The sequence below is a fragment of the Ochotona princeps genome, chromosome 16 (assembly GCF_030435755.1).
Source record: "Ochotona princeps isolate mOchPri1 chromosome 16, mOchPri1.hap1, whole genome shotgun sequence".
NCBI classification, from domain to species: Eukaryota; Metazoa; Chordata; class Mammalia; order Lagomorpha; family Ochotonidae; genus Ochotona; species Ochotona princeps.
The window spans coordinates 52170002-52190944 of NC_080847.1; the positions used below are offsets into that span (position 1 = coordinate 52170002).

The window sequence follows — 20943 nt, forward strand, 5'->3', positions numbered from 1 at the left end:
GCCTTGAAAGCCCCGGGATCCCATATGGGCGCCGGTTCTAATCCTGGCAGCTCCACTTCCCATCCAGCTCCCTGCTTGTGGCCTGGGAAAGCAGTCAAGGACGGCTCAATGCATTGGGACCCTGCACCTGCATGGGAGACCCGGAAGAGGTTCCAGGTTCCCGGCTTCGGATCTGCACGCACTGGCCCGTTGTGGCTCACTTGGGGAGTGAATCATGGGACGGAAGATCTTCCTCTCTGTCTCTCCTCCTCTGTGCATATCTGGCTGTAATAAAATGAATAAATCTTATTAAAAAAAAGATTTTATTTAGTATTTGAAAGGCAGAGTTACAGAGAAAGGGGGGAGTCTTCCATCTGCTAGTTCATTCTCCAGTGGCTACAATGGTCAGGGTTGGGCTAGGCCGAAGTCAGGAATCAGGCGCTCCTACATGGGCGCAGAGGCCCAAGCGCTCGGCCGTCCTCTGCTGCTTTCCCAGGCACATTAGCAGGGAGAGGGATTAGACTCTGGCCAGTTGGGATGTCACCAGCTGCGTCTCAGTGCTGGTCCCCAAACGTGTCTTTTCATTCCATATTCCACTGACGTTTTGAAGTGCATTTCGTAGGAAGGGCGGGCTGTGGACAGACCCCAGCCCAAACCGGACCTGGTCAGCGTCTCTGGGATGAGATTCTAGAACTGCAATGAACGTGCGGTTTGGCACGTGTGGCAGTTTGGATCAGGTTGTTCCTGCAGAGGCTATAGGAAGCTTCATTTCCCGGGTGTGGGCCTTGAGCCGGAGAAAGCTGTTACAGAGGTATTCAGGTCACTGTGGGCCCCGCCCTTGGAAGGACTAGTGCTAGTTTCAGAGGGTGGGTGGGGTCCAAGGGAGGAGGGGGTGTTAACAAGAGGAGTGACTGGGGCTGGCATTGTGGAGCAGCATGCTAAGCCGCAACCCGCAGTGCTGGCATCCCATGTGGACTGATGGTTCACCTCCTGGCTGCTGCACCTGTGATTCCTGCAAATGCTCCTGGGAAGGCAGTGAAAGATGGTCCCCTGCCACCCACATGGGCCAGCACGTGGGTCTCTCCCAGCCCTAGCTGTTGTGTTGTGGCCATCTGGGGAGTGAACCAACAGATGGAAGACCTTTCTCTCTCTCTCTCTCTCTCTGTAATTCTGGCTTTCAAATGAATAAATCTTATTAGAAAAAGATAAAAGGAGCCACGCTGGCTCTTCTAGTCTCTTGTTTCCTGTCTCATGGTGTGACCTGTTGCACACGTTCCTGGCATTCAATGCCACCTGCCCAGAGGCCCACACCAAAGCAGGGGCAGCGTCATGCTCCGCACGCCTAAGCCCCTGGAGCTACTGAAACTTCTTAGGTGTATAAAGTATACTTGTAGCCTCGGGGATCTTGTGAGAGTCACAGAAAACCAGCCCCACCAAGCCGGAACTACACATCTTGAAGGACTCTTTTGCCCGCTCTGTGTGAAGTAGAAGCCAGCCTGAGAAACAGGGCAATGGAGGACACACATACACACGCACACACACACAGAAATCAGAAAGGGAGAGGCAGCGATTGAGATTCTGCAAGGGGGAGACAATCAATTTTCCACACAGCTCAGCCCTTCAATTCTATTTCCTGTTCCCCCATGAGGCCTGGAGACCTCACTCTTGCTTGGATTTTAAACTTCCAATAACATTGGTTTTGCTGAAGTCAGCGGGAACAGATTTTATTCTCACAACTCAAGATCTCCGAGCAAAAACGCCGGAGCTATTAGGTCCCGATTGTGAGCTGTGGTACAGGACATGATGAGAAATTATCTGGAGCTACTTCCTGCCCCCCATGGTGAGGCATCATGGGGGATGTCATCCTGACCCCCAGGCTCTGCCCCAGGGCCTCCTGGGAGATGCAGTTCTAGCTTCAGCTCTGCTGCAAGGCATCGTGGGAGAGGTGTCCCCAGCACCGCGTTGTGGGGAATCGCCGGGGAAGGTCACATTAACCTGGGTTTTGATGGTGTGGATTCTTCAAGGTGATGTTGTCCTAACAGTCAAACATTGCAGGAGTGACACTCCAAGCATTTTGTGGGGAAAAATGGAATTGAAGCTCTGAAGTTCATTGTGCTGCAGACTTTTATAAAATCCTTGTATACTTAAAATCCTCGCAGGACAGTGCAGTGGGTGCAATGATTAGCTAATCCTTTACTTGCAAACTCTGGGATCCCATATGGGTGCTGGTTCTTATCCCAGTGGTACCACTTCCCATTCAGCTTCCTACCTATGGCCTGGGAAAGCAGTAGAGGATGACCCAAAGCCTTGGGACCCTGCAACCGTGTGGGAGACCTGGAGGAAGCTCCTGGCTCCTGGCTCTGGATTGGCTCAACTCTGGCCATTGTGGCCATTTGGGTAGTGAACCAGTGGATAGATCATTCTCTGTATCTCCTTCTCTCTGTAAATCTGCCTTTCCAATAAAAACAAATCTTTTTTAAAAAAATCTTTGTATGCTCTTTCATAATGTTTTTTCCACAAAGGCCTCGTGGTCGTCTGGCATGTTTGGGCTGTAGGACACCGTGGAAGATGGGGTTATTCCTCCCCTCCTTTCTTCCTTCATCCTCTCTTGGTTTCCCTTGGCCCCGTGGCTTCAGTCTCTGTCCCCCGCCACCGGTCTCTGCAGTGCCTGTGGAGTTCCGGTCGTGGGTACAGCAACTTAGGGCAGACCACCATCCTCCGACACCAGTGAGGCAGTTCAGAGGGGCCCTGCATGGGCGTGCCATGCCTGGAGTTGCCAACCAGACTGGCACCCGTGCCCCAGCCCTGTCCCCAAATTTAGACACAACAGAGAAGGGCAGATAGGGTATAAAAACTTTATTTCTGTAGAAAATAAATAACATGAATATTAATAAAAACAGTCAGAGCCACCCTAACAATTGTCAGGACAAAGAACCCGCCCTTGGCCAGATGTCAGGGCAACCCTGGCATATACACAGTGGGCAGCTGGGAACTCACAGGCCCAGAGAGGTTGGCACACGGGCCTGGGGTCACAGCACCTGGGGGTCAACAGGGCTAGAGTGGAGGGATGGACAAGGTGGTGCCCCAGGGCCAGCCCGGGGTGGGGGTAGGGCTGCGGCTCAGTTCCATAAGAGAGTGATCCCCCCTAGGGTGGAGGTCAGGAGCGCTGAGGTGACCAGGAGGCTGAGGTGTGCAGGGCCTGGCCGGGGCGCCTGCGCTGTGCGGGGCTGGGCATCTGAGGCTGCGTTGTTGCAGCCGCTGCCAGTGCAGCACATAGTGAGGTTGACATGGGTCAGGCCAAAAGCCTCAGCCACGTGCAGCCGGTGGCACCAGGAGACGGTGGCGCAGCCTCGGATCGTGTAACTCGGGTTCCCCAGCCCTGAAGAGACAGAAGCATGAAGTAAGCCTCTCAGAGTCTGGAATTCTCAGGTGGGGAGGACGTCCCTCCTTCTGGGGGACACCAGCATTCCCACGGTGTGGCCCAAGAACTCCCCGGTTGGGGCGGAGGTTCCTGAGACCCATGTGGGGTACCTGCAAAGCCAACATTGGTTTTCTAAGGATGCTGAGACATCTTTTGGCTTTTCCGCTTTCTGGAGCTTTCCAGAAACTCCGAGACACAGGCTATTGCCACAGACTGAACGTGGAGCATATGTGAGGCTCCAGCTGGCTTCTCTCTAGCCAGACACGAAAGCCATGTGCGACTCACATACACACACCGGTGCCTGGCTTCTCGCCGCGGTTCTTTTGTTTGGGAACACACAGACATTGTTCATAGAAGAAAAATGTGACTTATGTTCCCATATATAATGAGAGCTTGAATTGTACTAATGAATCAATAAATAAACCTCTAACGTTTTTCTCAGGTTTGATTTTTGGTGCGGTGTACAGGTACAGTGGGGGTCCACACAGATGATTTTCTAAGAGCCTGAAAGAGTCAGTCTTAAGAAAGTGGCCTGGGGCCCAGTGTGATAGCCTAGCGGCTGAAGTCCTCGCCTTGCACACGCCAGGATCCCATATGGGCACTGATTCTTATCCCAGCTGTTCCGCTTCCCATCCAGCTCCCTGCTTGTGGCCTGGGAAAGCAGTTGAGGATGGCCCAACGCCTTTGGAGCCCGTACCTGCCATGTGGGAGACCCAGAAGAAGGTCCTGGCTCCTGGCTTTAGACTGGCCCACCTCCGGCCTTTGTGGCCATTTGGGGAGTAAACCGGCAGATGGAAGATCATTCAAACAAATAGATCTTAAGGGAAGAAAGGCCACAATGTTTGAGAACCACTGGGATAGAGAGACCTTGCTAGGATGTCAGGAGGGGAGTTTAGGCGTCCACAGGGGTCCCGCCCCACAGAGGCCCACATTTCCCCAGCAGATGTCTGAAGGTTCCACCTCTTCCGCCTTACAACGGCCCCTCCCAGCCTTCCCCAGGGCCTCACCATTAGTGCCCGTGGCTTCCACACACCGATCCATGGGCCCCCTGCAGTCAGTGAGAGACGTCTCCTCCGCGGAACACCCGTGGGTGCTGTTGCCCTCACAGCTGTAGCACTGGAGGCCGTTGGGTGGCAGGTGGTGATGTTCCAGGACTGTGGAGAGGACAGAGGCAGAGGCCGAGAAGTCAGCCACCAGGCTCAGGGCTCCTGCCTCCTCGGCCCACCATGGCAGCATGTGGGGAGGCAAAGCAGCCAAGAGGAGCTCTGGCTGTCCTCTGCCTCTTACGTAAATTTTTTTAAAAATTAAGAAAAATGGAAAGTGCGTGAAAATGCATACTGTAAGAAGAAATTGTGCATGGATTTCAAAAGCCACAGGCAAGGTGGAGTTTGGCAGTTGAAGAAATTAAATGAAGACCATGAGGTGCACAGATGTGGAATTCCTTTGGCTACAGTAGGGCTTCCTGTTTTTCTTCGTTTTCTTCTATTTTAATTATTTACAAGCCAGAGCATCACAGATGGAGGGAGGGAGATCTTCCATCCACTGGTTCTCTCCGCAAATGGCTGCAGTAGTCAGGGCTAGGCCAGGCCAAAGGCAGGAGCCCAGAGCTCCACCCAGGACTCCCATGTGGGTCCAGGGGCCCAAACTCTTGGGCCATCCTCCGCTGCTTTCCCAGGCCATGATCAGGGAGCTGTTCCGGAAGTGGAGCAGCCGGGACAGGAACCATACAGGATGTGGGGGTTTTGAGCAGCAGCCATCAGTGGCCCCCCTGGATTTTACTCCAAGGGGATGGAGAAGAGGCTGAAGCGCTGTGGAAAACACAGTGATACTGAGTGACAGTCTGAAAAACATGGAAAAGCCCTGAGCCTTGGGCTGGCAGGAGCAGAAGCAGGAAGAGTGGAGAGGAGGATTCTGCGGTGAGCCAGGCAGGAAGTCACCAAGGCTGTGGCTGGGATGGCGACTGTGCTGACACTGGCAGTGGGAGGAGCTTCAGGAGATGGGGAGCAGGCAGATGACACCAGTTTCGCTGAGTTCCCACAATGTCCTTCTCCAAGGAAATCAGTAGGGAGAGGGTGCATGGCCCAAGCATGACTGTGGGGGACCCCGCCCTCCGCCCAGGCTCCCCCCAGTCCCCGGTCCTTACCAGGGCCTCTGTTGCAGTAGGAGGTGTTGCAGCAGCTCAGGAAGTGGAAGGTATGGTTGTTGTGGAAGCCTGTGGGGCCTGGGCAGCCGGGAAGCTGACCGCAGCCGTAGGTGTGGTGCTCGTACATTAGGCTGCCTAGGGAGCAAAGAGCAGAGGTCAGAGGTTACATCACAGGTAAAGGACCGCAGCTCAATTTGCCCACAGAGCAGGTGTTCCTTTTGCCCCTGTCCTCCTTGCAGGATCCTCACTTTCTTTAGGAGACTACATTTCCCAGCCTCGCTAGTCACAGGATGAAATTCTCTCATCATGTGATACAACAGGAACCATTTAAATGGGATTCTTGGACCGTGACTGTGAGGGCTGGAGCGCTGGCAGCCATGATGGATGCCAAGGCGGCTTTGAGAATGGATGACATGAGAAGGCCTCTCAGTCCCTGTGGACACTGGGACTGTCCTAGAGGCCCTGGACTGGCAATCACCTGTGACCTGGGACCCCGGGCTGGGGTCCAGGACTCACCTTCCAGGCTGCGGTAGCTCACCACCTGCAGGCACTGCTCCTCAGGGCGGCGGCACTGCAGGCTCTGTTCCCGGCTCCTCTCGCAACTCAGGTCTGAGGAGGCGCAGGAGATGCATTCCAGGTATCGACCCCTGGGAAACGTGGCAACGGGGTCTGGTGAAAACAGATGGGCGGGGTGGGGGAAGCTCCATAAGGAAGGGGGCTCCAGCTCCCCCCCTCATCCTTCCCTTCAACCCACCAAGCCCCGCCCCTTGTGCCTCCTGGATCTTTCTGGAATCCAGACGGCCCCTGAAGGATGACGCTAACCCTCGTCACTGACCCTGCCCCTCCTCTGCTCCAAACACTGCCATGGCTCCCTGCTGCCCTCAGAATAAAAGCCAAGATCCTCAAGGCAGCACTCAAAACTCATCTAGGGCTGGGCCTGGCTCTCCCTGCTGCCCCATCCACAGGCTCCCTGGGTCTCCTCCAGGCAGGCTTCCTTGATTACCACTCGTGTCTCCACCCCAATCTGCCTAGGGGTGTCTCTAACATGACTCCCAAAGATCCTGCTCTTTGGAATTTAGGCCCTTGGAGATGTCCACATCAAGCGGGAGCTCAGATTCCAGTCCTGGCTCTGCTCCTCATCCAGCCTCGGGTCATCTGCGTGCTCACTGGCAGCCAGCAGGGGGCGCCCCCAAATAGCTGAGTCCCTGGTACCCAGGTGGGGGACTGATGCGTTTCCTGTTCTCAGTCCCACGCTTTAACGCTGCTATGGCTGTTGTGGGCATTGAGCGAATGAACCAGCAGTTGAGGGTTGTCTAGTCTGTCTCTCTCTGACCGACAGCATACTGAACGCAAGCGAGACACAGCGACTTCTGCCTGGCCGACGCTCCGCCAGCTTGCCGGGGTGGAGGGCAGCTGCCACGTTGCACGGACACAGCCTCCGGTAGCACCATGGACAGGCCCCTGCAGCTAGCAGGGGAGGTCTGGGCTGAAGCCATGGAAGAGAAGCTTCAAGGCGTGAAGCCACCTGGGGATCCCCCACTATGGTCCCGAATGCACTCTCCTGACAGATTCTGAACCATAGGAACCCGGCTGAGCACCCGGTGCTGTGGCATAGCAGGGGAAAGCTGCCATTTGCAATGCTGGCATCCCATATAGGTCCTGGCTGCTCCACTTCTGATCCCGTTCCCTGCTAATATGCCTGGGACAGCAGAAGATGGCTCAAGTGCTTGGGCCCCTGCTCACGCATGAGAGACCTGGAGGGAGTTTCAGGTTCCTGGCTTCAGCCTGGCCTGGTCTGAGCTGTTGTGGCCACTTGGGAAGTAAACCAGCACATAGAAGATTCTCTTTCTCTGTGTGTCTTTCAAATAAATAAGCCTTTTTTTAAAAAGTGCTTGGGAACCATTTGCAGTTTTTCTAGAGTGAGCATTTGCTGTGCATTCGTGGTCCCCTTACATGCTGTCTTGGGGCGTTGCGGAATCTCGCTCAGCGATCCACTTCCACTTTGGTGGGAAGCTTCCAACTGGATCAGTGTCCTTTCCTTGGAAACGCGACATCATTCCTTGGCCCAGGCCTTGGCGCCGCACACTGGGGCCTAGCCTTCCTTGCCTGACCCCAGACATCCGGCCTGAGTCCCGGCCAAGCCTTAGGAAGCGCGGGGACTGCCTGGGCCAAGGCATCCAGCTGGCAGGAGTGTAATTAGGTGAATCACCTCCTTTCCCGGCCAAATCATCTCCTTCAAAGAAACACAGCTCCCAGGCCCTTGCCTCGCCGTCAGTGCCAAAAGAGCTGCGGCAAGGCTTGCCACCAGGGTCTGTGGGGTCTCTTCTGAAGGCAGGGGGGTCTCCTCTGTCTAGCCCGGGGTGCTGTTTCCCGACATGGCTTCTGGTCTGCTCAGCTGTCGGTTGCTCACCCGTCTCTCTCCCAGCCAGATTTCCCTCGAGCTCCTGAGCTGCACATCCAACTTCTTCTCCGATGTGCCTGGCTACCGCTCAAACCCCCGAGCTTCCACCTGCTGGAACCGAAACTCTGACTTCTCCCTCGGCTCGGTCCTTCTCCAGGATGCCTCATCTCAACATCGCAACAACCCAGATTCTCAGGGCAGAGACAGCCCAATCCCCTCACCCTCAGCATCTGTGCAGCCAGCTATTGTCCCGTTCTCTAGATAGTACATCTTTCAAAAAAAAAAAAAAAAAATTCCTTGAGGGAGAGAGAATCCCTGTTAGCTTGTCTGCTCCCCACATGCCCATGGCAGGCGGGGCTAGGTGGAGGATGAAATTCCATCCAGCACTTCCATACAGGTGGCAGGACTCAAACCACTTGACCCAGCCCTGCTGCCTGCCAGGGGCTCCATTAGAAGGAACGTGGAGGCAGGTGTCCAACCAAGCACTCCAGTAGGGATGGAACACCTCAAGCAGCATCCTAGCTCGCAGATCTCCCATCCAAGTACTAACCAGGCCTGACCCTGCTTAGCTTCTGAGATTAGGCATGTGCAGGGTGGTGTGCTGTAGACGCAGCTGGTAGAGCAAACTCCCATCACACATACACCTCTTCCTGCTGTTCTGTTTAGAATCTCTATGGAGCAAACCTACTGAGTTCTGCATTCCCTTATTGTTCTAGATTTCCTATCTGATTCTTTCAAACATGAATTTCAGGTGCTAAAATGTACCCTCTCCTCTACTTTTGAATATATCTCTCTATATATTTGCAAAGACTTATTTATTTGAAAGACACAGTTCCAGAAGCAGATGGAGGAGAGAGGAGTTCTTACATCTGCTGATGCAAACCCCAGTTGGTCACAGTGTTTAGGGGTCAGGCCAGGCCAAAACCACAAGGCATCAGGAACTCCATCCTGGTCTCCCACATGTATGTCAGGAACCCAACTACTTGGCCCAGCTTCTGCTTCCTTGCCAGGTGCGTTAACTCCTGGCTCAGGAGTGGAGCAACTGGGACTTGAAATGGCATTCATATGGGATACTGGCACTTCAGACTGTGGCTTAACCCATTGTGCTACCACTCCAGCCCTCCTACTTTTTTTTTTTTTTAACATTTATGTATTTTGATTGGAAAGGCAGATATACAGAGAGGAGAAGAGACAGAGTGGAAGATCTTTCGTCTGATGGTTCACTCCCCAAGTGGTCGCAATGGCTGGAGCTGAGCCAATCTGAAGCCAGGAGCCAGAAGCTTCTTCCGGGTCTTCCATGTGGGTGCAGGGTCCCAAGGCTTTTGGCCGTCCTTAATTGTCTTCCCAGGCCATAAGCAGGGAGCTGGATGGGAAGCGGGGCTGCTGGGATTAGAACCGGCGCCCATATGGGATCCTGGCGCGTTCAAGGTGAGGACTTTGACTGCTACACTATCACGCCGCCCCCTCCCCCCGCTATTTTTTTTGAACATGCTGGTTCTAGCTGCTGCAAAGTTCCCTGTCTAGTCAGCACTGAGCCACTGTGAGTGTTTCCCTGCTGAGTTTGCTTTTTGTTCCTGGTCATTTGGTCCAAGGATACCTTGTAAGTTTCGATTCAATGCTAGACAGCACTAAGCAAAGGCTGCAAAGGGTCCAAAGGACTGTCTGCTTCGGGAGAGGGCCGGGGTTTCCTCCTGTCCAGGATTTGACCTCAGGCTTCTGTGGGGTTCAGCTAGCGCAGTTTACCCCTTTGCTGCGGGAAGGAGGTCCCAGAGGAATGCCTGAGGGTGGTCCATAAGCCCTTTCTTGCTTGGCCCTCTCAGTATGCCTGGCAGCTCCTGCTTTCTGGAGGTCCTCAGGGTCCTGTAACTCACCGGCTCATGCCCAGGGCCTTGAGCTTCAGACTGACAATGCAGCTGTGCAGATTGGGGGAGTCCCTGTGGAGGGCCATATCCTTCCTGGGGTTTCACTTCTCATCTCGCAGACACCCCAGCCACCCTAGCTCGAGTCCAGCGACTCTGCCTGCGTGGGCTCCATTCCCCGACACCCTCCCGCCCACGCCACCACACACCCGGGAGCCTCAGAACGGTCAGGCAGTTCCTGGAACTCAGGCCTTCTCCTTCGCTTCCTCCAAGCACCCCGAGTTCCTCCCTCTGCTTGTGGCTCTCCAGGGGCTTCAGAGAGCTGTCTGTTTTCTCTGTCCCGTGCCTGCCTGTGTCTGCTCAGACCTGTCCACAGCTCTCCCTTCCACTCCTTGCCTGATTCGTCCCTGCATCCTCCTTCATCTGGACAAGCTCACCCACCTCCAGCGTAGTTCCCCCTCTGCCAAGTCTCCTGCCTTTTCTCCTGTCTTCTCTTCTAGGATCAGAAGGACCTGGTAAAAACTTGTGATCAGGCCCTAGCGGCTAAAGTCATTGCCTTGTGGTCCAAAGCCTTGGAACCCTGAACCCATGTGGGAGACCCAAAAGAAGCTCCTGACTCCCGGCTTCGGATCAGCACAGCTCTGGCCGTTGTGGTCGCTTGGGGAGTGAATCATCAGTTGGAAGATCTTCCTCTCTGTCTCTCCTCCTCTCTGTGTATCTGACTTTCCAATAAAAATAAATAAATCTTAAAAAAAAAAACCTTGTGCTTGGACCTGGCATGGTAGCCTAGTGGCTAAAATCCTCGCCTTGTATGCGCTGGTATTCCATATGGGTGCCAGTTCGTAACCTGGCAGCTCCACTTCCCATCCAGCTCCCTGCTTGTGGCCTGGGAGAGCAGTCGAGGACGGCCCAGAGCCTTGGGATCCTGTACCTGCGTGGGAGACCTGGAGGAAGTTCCTGGCTCCTGGCTTCAGATGAGCTCAGCTCCGGCTGTTTCGACCACTTGGGGAGTGAACCAGCAGATGGAAGATCTTCCTCTCTGTCTCTCCTTGTCTCTGTAAATTTGACTTTCTAATAAAAAATGTGGGCAAGCAAGTGCTAGGATGGGTCTCGTCTTACTTAGCCTATGCGAGGGGCAGCGGGAACAAGGTTTCTGTGCGTGTGTAGAGACTTGAGAACCCCCACCTTGGTACAGCGAAAGCCTTGAGATCCTTCTGTCTCTATGGCACCTTGAGACCCCCACAGACCCAGGCAGTTGGCAAAAAGCCCAAAGCCCTCTGGGTATATCCCTCCCTCTCAACCTCTTCTGGTAGCTTGGTACTTTCCAGTAACTTGGTTGCCTCCTACCCCTGCCTACCCCTGCCTACCCCAACCCATACCCATCTTGGGTAAGCTTGTGATAGTCTTGTAATAAACAACTCCAGGATGAGCGTGGGTTACATAAGATGTGGTGGGCTACACAGTGCCACCTTGCAAAGTGCATGACAGTTGTAAGGGTTGGCTAGAGGGTTGGCTAGGCTTATAATTTGTAATAGATACTTCTACCAATAGAAATATTGTTGCTACCCCGAGGCTTGTTTCCCTGGATGCTCCCTATATAAGCTTGTACTTGGTTGCTAATAAACAGACAAGTTCACCATAACTGTCTCCAGCACTTCTCTGTTGAGAATGCTATCACTGCACCATGCTACCTGGGTGGGTGGTCTGTGGCTGAGACACCCCACAAAAATAAACAAATCTTTAAAGAACAAACAAAACTTGTAACCACAGGGCAAGCATCATGGGATATCAGGTTAAGCTTCAGCTTGCAATGCTGGCACTGGCTGCTCTACGTCCGATCCTGCTCTCTGCTTATGTGCCTGGGACAATTCCAGAAGATGGCTCAAGTGCTTGGCCCCCTGACACCACATGGGAAATGCTGGTGAGTTCCTGGTTCCTGGCTTTGCCTTGCCCAGCCCAGGGTGTTATGACTATCTGGGGAGTAAACCAGCAGGTGGAAAATCTCTTTCTCTCCCTCTGTTTTTCAGGTTAAAAAATAAGTATGTAGAATCCAATGAGGAAGTCAGCAGCTGGTGTCTTGCACTTCCTGGCTAAACCGCAGCCCTGCCAGTGGATGACAGCTTGTGGCCAGGACGGACGTAGGTTTGGAGGAATCAGGGTGGGTGGAGAAAGCCCTGGGCACAGGGCCTTTTGACGTGTGGCTGGTCTTGGCCGCCTTCCTGTCCTGCCAGGGCCAGGGCGCTCCTTCCCCTGCCTTCCTATGCTGTGGGAGCATCAGAGTCCCCTCCCTTTCCACACAAGGACTTGCGGGAGTTTCCTCACATGTCTTCCAGGACCACCTTGCTCAGGGGACACTTCCTCTCTCAGCCTCTCTCCCTCCGGCTTCCCTCAATACTGCTGTCTCTGCTCCCCTCTTGGTCCCTCAGCAGCCCTGCTGGGACCACGTCCATGCCCATGGAGCAGGCTTAGACGGGGAAAACAGATGGGCCCAGTGCGATGGCTCAACTGGCTGATCCTTTGCTTACAAGCATTGGCATCCCTTGTGGGCATCAGTTTATGGCCAGCTGTTCCACTTCCCATCCAGCTCCCTGTCTGTAGTCTGGGAAAACAGAAAACAATGGCCCAAAGCCTTGGGACCCTGTACCCACATGGGAGACTCGAGGGAAGTTCCTGCTTCTTGACTTTGAATCAGCTCAGCTCTGGCTGTTGTGACCATTTGGGGAGTGAAGCAGCAGATGGACGATCTTTCTCTGTCTTTCCTTCTCTCTGTAAATATGCCTTTGCAATTAAAATAAGTAAATCTTTAAAAAAAAGTGGGAAAACAGAGAGATCCCCTACCTTCCCCTCCAGCATGTGAGTGAGCCTGGCCTAGCTGTGCTGGCTGCACACACACACACACACACACACACACAGGCCAGGCAGAGACTGCATGGCCTGGGCTGCTCTGCTCACCGAGTCTGGGCTGGTTGCACAGGTCTGAGGCGCACACCGTCTCCATGAGGCTGATGATTTTGTGGCCTGTGCGGTAACTCATGGTCCTGTTGCTCTTGTCTGGGTGGGCACAGCCTCGCTCCACCACCTCCAGCTCCTCCCTACCTGTGAGCGATGGAGCTTCATTAGCCGCAAGCCCCTTTGCACCCTGCCGACCTCCAACACTCCAGGTCTCAACGGTCACCCACCCCAGACCCCGGCCCCGCCGGGCCTCTCCCATTTTCAGAGCTCAATTCCATCCTTTCTAGAGCGACCCCCTCCTCTGCCATGGGGAATCTGCTCTCTCGGAGTAAAATCAGGATCTTGGAACTTTCTGGATCCTGGAGATGTCAGCAGAGACCTGCCTCCCCCAGGAACTTGTCACGGGAGAAGCCAGGCCTGGTGTCGCGGTGCAGTGGGGTTAAACCACCTCCTGTAGCACCAGTATTCCATATGAGCACCGGGCACGTCCTGGCAGCTCCACTGCCCATCCAGCTCCCTGCTTCGGTGCCAGGGAAGGCAGTGGAACATGGCCCAAGTGCTTGGGACTCTGCCACTCATGTGGGGGACCCCGGAGGAATTCCTGGCTCCTGGCATCTGCCCTGGTTTGGCCCCAGCTGGAGAGTAAGCCAGAGGATGGACGTACTTTCTCTCTCTCTTGCTCGCTCTCTCTCTCCCTGTCTGTAGGCCTCTCAGATGAATATGCAAACAACACACAAGCATTTCCCATCTCAGAACTTCCTTATCTGATTTTTGCTATCACATTTTGCTAGGAACAGCCTGACACACATGTCCCTGCACGCTGACCTTCAGCTGGGCTGCGGCCAACCCCCCCTGGCTGTGCTGGGCACCTAGTCTGCAGCTCCTCACCCCCTCCCTCCGGCTGGGAACGGGCAGCTGGTTCTGCACAGTGGGCATGAGCTCACCTTCCCAGTCCCGCACCACCGTGGTTCTGCAGAGGTCTTGGCCTGGCTCGCACTCCTTCACTTGGCAGAGCCCGTTGCGCTGGCACTGCAGACACCGCAGGCCCTGTGAGACTGGGGGGCAGAGAGGGTGGGCAGGGAGTGAGGAGGGGGCGTCAGGGCCCCCGCGCCGGGTCCTCCTCACCCCTAGCCCCCATGCTCCAGGTTCCAAGGCCTGGAGGGGCCCTCACCCAAAGCTGCCACAAAGTCCCGCCCGGCCCCCTCTGTCCATCAGGACTTTCTTTTTCTGCCCTTGCCCCCTCCCACCCATGTTGCAAACTCTGTTAGGGGCGTTTTATGCTCGCCTCGCCCCAGCCATCCTATCTTTACACCTCGGCTCGCCTTCACGGCCCCCAAATCCAACCCTCAACATTCGTTCTGCTCCCCGATGCCTTAGCTCCGCCCCGATTTCTGGCCACGCCCCTGCAGGGCTCAGCCAGTCCAGCTCTGCCTACGGCTTCGCCCCAGCTTCTAGCCCCGCCCATCTAACCACGCCCAGGATCTAGCCCCGCCCACAGCCCCGCCCCACCATCGTGGCCACGCCCCCGGGCTGCCCCGGGTCCCCTCGCTGCCCCTAACGGTGCGTCATTGCTCATTCTCTCTGGAGCTTTCCGGGTTATTCATTACCGCACCCCGCACCTCCGGCCCCCACCCCGTCCTGACTCAGTTCCTTCTGCTTTTTCCTCTCTTTCTTCTCAAACCCGCCCCCCACACAAGTTTTCCGGGGGGAGAAGCAGGTGAGACGGTGAGCTTTGTGAGAGGGAGCTGGGGGGTCCAGCCCCCGGGAGGGGTGTCCAGGGGTCAGCGCTGCGGGTCCCGACCTCGCAGGACGCGCTGCGTGTCCACCCGCCGGGCCGGTCAGCTCCGATCAGCTCCGGTCATCTCCCGACGCGTCCCGGGCCCCTCCAGCCAGCGGGGCGCGGGGTGCACGCGTTTGGCGCCCGCTCACTCCGGGCCGGGGGTCCTGCAGGATTAGGGGGTGGGGGTCGCAGCCAGGCCCCGACCCCCGAGGGAGCAGGTGTCCAGGGACCCGGCACCTCACCTGGGAGGCAGGTTTGGAGGCACAGCAGCAGCGGCAGCAGCAGCAGCGGGCGGCCCATGTCCGGAGGGCAGCTCCCCGGCCTGTGCGCCCAGGTCCTCTCTTCTCTCCGACTGGCTCCAGGAAGCCCAGTTTTGTGGCCCTGGGGCGGCAGGGGCGGGAAAGACTCCTCCCTCGGCGTTTTGCGAAATGACTTGTCAGCTTGGGCAGCGAGGGAGCCAGCGTGTGTGGGCGCCTCCCACTCCTCCCCCACTTTCCTTCCCCGGGTGCGGCCGCCCCTGACTCACCGTCCCTGGTCACTGCGCTGTCCTTCCTGGCCGGTGTAGCAGGAGCCCCGCTGTGCTTGCTGCTGCTCTGGGGACCTCAGCCAGGGGTGTGGCCATTTAAGCCTTGGCCTGCCGGGACCTGTGTAGGGGGCGCGGCTGTTATTAGATGGAGAAGCTAGAATTTCTGTAGGTTTTCTTAGGTGAGGTCAGAGTCCTGTGGTTGTGTGGGACACGGCGTGGTTTCGAGGTGCACGCTAGAATATTGGGGTGTGCCATGACATAGCGTCTGTGTTGTGGACATCACTGTTGCAGACGTGATGTTGTGGCAAGGTGGTAATGGTACCCGCCGTCGCAAAATCTCTGGGGGCCAGTGTCCTCGGAGGCTGTGCTTGCTACAGGATACTCCTGAGAACATCAAAACCAAAATGGCCAAGCATTTGTAGGAATTATATCTAGAAAACAGACCCGTGGGGGGAGGGCTGTCCTTTTTCCTGCTTTCCCCTGTTGGCCAGCGTTCAGAGTGAGGAAGCAGAGTCAAATTAAAGGCACAGGGCCCAGCACGATGGCTCAACCGGCTAATCCTCCTCTTGCAAGCACCAGGATCCCATAGGCTTAGGTTCGTGTCCCGGCTGCTTCACTTCTCACCCAGCTCCCCGTTTGCGGCTAGGAAGAGCAGTCGAGGATAGCCCAAGATCTTAGGATCCTTGCACCTGCTTGGGAAACCCCAGAGGAGGTCCCTGGCTCCTGGCTTCGGATCAGCTCAGCTCTGGCCATTGTGCCTTTTTGTGCAGTGGATAGAAGGTATTTCTCTCTGTAAATCTGCCTTTCTAATAAAAATATATAAGTATTTAAAAATAAATATTAAAAAAAACTAAGAATACAAAAGACACTAGATGAGGGCATGTGCCCCAGTCGGAGAAGCTGGGGGCAGGTGATAAGCCTAGAATGGTTGCTGGCAGGAGAGAGTGCCCGGCAGACCCCCTTGGCATTTGTCTACTTTGTGCTGGACGTTAGCCAGAGAGCTGGACACAGCTAGGACAGGGGGACACAGCACAAGTTCCTCCCCCCCACGCAGATGGTGAGGAGCTGATATGTATGAGCCCAATGAAGAGTGCAATACAGCAGGAGCTGTGAGCGGTTTTAGCAGGTGTGTGCGTATGAAAGAGAGAATGAGCCAGAAGCTTCCCTGAGGGGTGAGGAAGGACATGAGGCAGGCACAGGATCTCTCCAGGGAGTGGATGTGGCCTGTGCAAAGGGCCTGAGGTGAGAGCGAGCTTCCTGGGGTGTGGCTGGCAGAGCCGTGCGTGGCTGGGGTAGGGGGAGGTCAGGAAGTTGTAGGAGCCACTGGTCTCCTAAGGACTCCCCTACTCATGCGTTGGCACTCTAAGCTAGTCACACTGGGATTAAATCAGCAAGTCCCAAAGAAATTCTCTTCTCCCAAGGGTAACCCAGTGGTTAAGACCCCAGCCCGTGGGGCTCGATTTGCAGCTGCTGCCCAGCGGTGTGGCCTCCTTGCTGTGCCTGGGAGAGGACATAGGCTCCTCACCTGGACACCAGAGGCAGCAAGTGGGCTGGTGTGCAGGAGAGAGAGGCGAGCAGCCCGGTGTGTGGTTAAGGCAACTGCTAAGATATACACAGCCCACATCAGGGTGCCCCAGGTGGGTTTTTTCAGGATTTATTTATTTTTTATTGAAAAGTCAGATTTTTACAGAGAGAAGAACAGACAGAGAGGAAGCTCTTCTGTCCATTGATGTACCAATCCCCAAGTGGCTGTAAATAGCTGGAGCTGAGCCGATCCAAAGCCAGGAGCCAGGAGCTTCTTCTGGGTCTTCCACATGGGTGCAGGGTCCCAAAGCTTTGGATCATCATCTGTTGCTTTCCCAGGCCACAAGCAGGAAGCTGGATGGGAAGTGGAGCAGCTGGGACACGAACTGGCGCCCATATGGGATCCCGGCAGAGTCAAGGCGAGGACTTTAGCCGCTAGGCTACTGAACCAGGCCCAAGATGCCCACAATTTAACACCTGACTGTGGCTCCAGCTTCCTGTAATGCAGACCATGGGTGCCTGCAATTGCAGCCCTGCCACCTTCCTGGGAAGACCCGGCTTGAGTCCTTGACTCCGCTTTGGTGTGGTTCGTCCTGGCTGCTGCAGGCAGTGGCTGCAGCTCTCTGTCTGCCTCTCACATTCACTAATTCGTGTCTTTAAAGGGGACACCTGAGATGCTTGCCCAAGGACCTGGAACACAGTCCAGCAATGAAGACATATTGCAGCAGCCACTGTCATTTGTTCTCCCTTCATTTTGAAAGGAGGAGCAAGTGAGAGGAGTTTAGGGAGAAGCGTGTTCCAGCCCAGCACCACCCTCCTGTCAGAGCCTCAGTTCTGGGAAGCAGAGGGAAGGGGGGCAGCTGACCAAGCCTGAGTGAGATGCAGATGTACAGGGGTGGGTGGGAGATGCCACTTGGCTTCTTGCTGCCCTGCGAAGTGGGTCTAGGGGAGGGAGAGGCGTCTCTCACTGGAGAGGAAATCTGGGCCTTGGGGGTAGGACAAGGGTCACGTGAAGCTCTGTGGTCCTCTGGCCATTTCCTGGTGTGGCCTGAAAGATGTAGCCTGCCTGTTCCTTTTTTTTTTTTTTTTTTAAGACGTATTTATTTTTTATTGGAAAGGAAGATATACAGAGAGCAAGAGAGACAGAGAGGAAGATCTTCCTTCTGATGGTTCACTTCCCAAGTTACTGCAACGGCTAGAACTGAGCCAGTCCGAAGCTAGGAGCCTATTCCAGGTCTCCCACGCAGGTACTGGGTCCCAAGGCTTTGGGCCGTCCTCGACTGCTTTCCCAGGCCACAAGCAGGGAGCTGGATGGGAAGTGGAGCTGCCAGGATTAGAACTGGCACCAATATGGAACAAGGTGAGGACTTTAACCACCAGGCTATTGTGCCGGGCCCAAGATTTATTTCTTTTCATTAGAAAGACAGATAGAGGGCCCGGAGTGGTGGCCTACTGGCTAAAGTCCTCACCTTGTATGCGCTGGGATCCCATATGGGCTCCAGTTCATGTCCCAGCTGCTCCACTTCCCATCTGGAAGAGGTTCCTGGTTCCTGGCTTCGGATCGGCGCAGCACCAACCATTGCGGTCATTTGGGGAGTGAATCATCAGATGGAAGATCTTCCTCTCTGTCTCTCCTCCTCTGTGTAGATCTGACTTTGTAATAAAAATAAAATATTTTTTTAAAAAAGAAAAAAAAGACAGAAAGACAGAGAGAAGGAGATACAGAGAGGAAGATCTTCTATCCGCTGATTCACTTTCAAGTGGTCGCAACAGCTGGAGCTGACCCCATCCAAAACCAAGAGCCTCTTCCAGGTCTGCCACGTGGGTGCAGGGTCCCAAGGCTCTGGGCCGTCCTCTGCTGCTTTCCCAGGCCACAAGCAGGGAGCTAGAAGGGAAGTGGTGCAGCCGGGAGCATGAACCAGCACCCATGTGGGATCTCATGCATGCAAGCCAAGCACTTTAGCCACTAGGCTACCACGCTGGGTCCAGTGCAGGTTCCTGTTTTCATCTGTCAGGTCTTGGACTGCTGTGGTCTCCCGAAGCCTTGCGTTTTTCTCTCTCCTTCTCTCTGTTTTGTCATCTCTCTCTCTCTGTCTCTGACTCTTGCCTCTGCCATGACCCTTTCTCCACACTCATCACCTTCTTCCTGTCACTTTTGGTTTCTTTCTGCCTCTTTCTTGTAAGTGACGCACACCTGGAAGTTTCCCGCTCTGGGAGGGGATGTGCGGAAGCCAGACATCAAGCACCATCCAGGAAAATGCGAGGAATGTCCGCTCTGCCTCCCTGTGACTCACGGCCTTCTGGGTCACAGGTGAGGCCCTGGTTTCGGGGGCTTCCCCGGCCTGAGGCGAGGAGGATTTCATGCCTGTGTGCGGGAGTTGCACAGCTATGGGTGTGTCAGAGAGGGAGGGAGTCAGAGACGCTAGGATATGTGAGTGTGGGACCGCTCATGCAGGATGCCAGCACAGCAGGCTGTGGCTTAATCCTGCTGTGCTGCAGCTCCAGCTCCATTCTGGTTTTTAAAGCTACTGCACTTGTAGGATTTGTGACAGCAACACAGGAAACCAACACAGAAGGGGATGTTGCTGAAGGGGATGTTGCTTGCCCACTTACTCCACGACGTTGTGGAGTTGGAATTAGAACCCCAGGCCGTGGGCTCTGTTGCGTAGCCCCTCACCACTGCACTGAGGGCCAGGGTCTGTGGGGCCTGGGAGCCGCTGTCCTGCTCCAGCCCTCTCCCATCCTCCTGGCTCCCTGCTGCTGGACTTTCACATGAGGAGCAGAGGGGACCCTCAGCATGCAGCCAAGCTTGGGCAAAGAGGAAAGCTCAAGGGCTGTTCTGTCCTGGCCTGACGCTTCACTGGCCGCCTGGGAAACAGGAGTTCTTGCCACGGGGTGGAGTGTGTTTGCAACCCCTCAGGCAGGTTGGAGTCATGCCTCCAGCATTCGGAACGTGACCATATTTGGAAATAAAAGTGTCACTAATATAATCCTGCTACGTCACCCTCGTGTCTGGTGGGATCCCCCTCTCCCCACCAACAGAAGGATGTATTTAGGAGGTAGCCGAGTGAAGACAGGGGTCTGGGAGGGTGCCCGGAGTGACAAAGGCAGAGGAGGCTGGCCCCACAGTTGGCAACCGGGTGTGCCAGAGCCTGCCAGCTGGAGAGGGGCAGGCCAGGTTGGACCCCGAAGGCTTCTGTGGACAGTCAGCAGGCTGGCCGGCTCTGGCAACACCTCCATCTCCGCTACCTGACTCCAGGCTATGGGAAAACTTCCTGTCATCTTAACCCAGCCTGTGGTTGGCAGTTCTTGGTCACAACCACCGTAGGAAAACAACACAGCTTCTAGGAATAAAATGAATGTAACTATTCACAAAGGACAAGACGGGACAAATGGCTTTTATTAGCAAGGCCCTGGAACGCCCTGACTTCAATTACTCCTGCTTTGTTACTGTGACTCAGAAACTTGTGGCTAAAATGGAAGGCTTCAGACCCTGCTGTCTGGTTTGGGGGTCCTAGGGGACCCACTGGCTTGGGCCCCTCTGTTCTCTGCAGTTCAGGTGTTGAAGTCTCTTTTAACAGGAGTTGCTAGGTCTCTCGTTTCTTTTTAAAATTGAGTTACTTATTTGTTTGAAAAGCAGAGTGGCTGAGAGAGATCTTCCATCTGCTGCCTCACCACCCAATGACCACAATAACCTTGCCTGGGCCCCTCTGGAGCCGGGAGCGTCCTCGGGGTCCCCCACGTGGGTGCAGGGTCCCAAGCTTTGGGCCATCCTGGACTGCTTCCCCAGGCCTCAAGCATGGAGCTTGATGGGAAGTGGAGCAGCCAGGCTTGCAACAGAAGCTCTGATATAGGACATGGGCAAGGGCAGGTGGCTTCATGTACGGTACCACATCACTGGCCCACGGGCTGGAATCTTCCCCCCAGGGTGAAGAAGTGGGCCTTTGGGTCATCAGAGCAAGACCCTCGTAAGCTGAAATTGATGCCCCTTAAGAGCCTCCTTCCGTCTACCCCCTTCTGCCATGTAAGGATTCAGCAGGGAGACGGCCGACACTGGGTATGAAGCCCCAAGTGCCCCCTTGCCAAGCACAGACTCTGCTGGCATCCCAGCTGCCAGCTCCGCGCGGAGTAAACCTGTGTTTGGAAACTGCTCTGTTTGTGGAATTTTGTTGCCGCCGGAGCTGTGGGACACAGATGGCCTTGTTCATGTGTCTGGGCTCCCAGCTGGTGGCTGGGGCTGGCCCGGGGGCTCTGTTGCCCTGGATTCCCAGGCTGGTGGAGGAGAACCCGGGCTCAGCTGCCCGCAGGAAGAGCGTTCTGGGCAGGAAGAGAGTGAGACCCAGGCTGCAAGGTGCCCA

The 20943-nt window shown here is 55.3% G+C and overlaps 1 protein-coding gene across 1 annotated transcript; it reads right to left on the reverse strand.

Annotated features, from left to right (window-relative positions):
* Positions 1–2820: 2820 nt before the first annotated feature.
* PLAUR (plasminogen activator, urokinase receptor) lies at positions 2821–14949 on the reverse strand. Its single transcript, XM_004598049.2, has 7 exons — positions 14778–14949; positions 13700–13810; positions 12756–12899; positions 6060–6212; positions 5544–5678; positions 4408–4554; positions 2821–3358 (listed from the first exon to the last, which is right to left on the reverse strand). Exons 1-7 carry the CDS (start codon positions 14833–14835, stop codon positions 3099–3101), a joined length of 1008 nt encoding a protein of 335 aa, XP_004598106.2. The 5' UTR covers positions 14836–14949; the 3' UTR covers positions 2821–3098.
* Positions 14950–20943: the final 5994 nt, after the last annotated feature.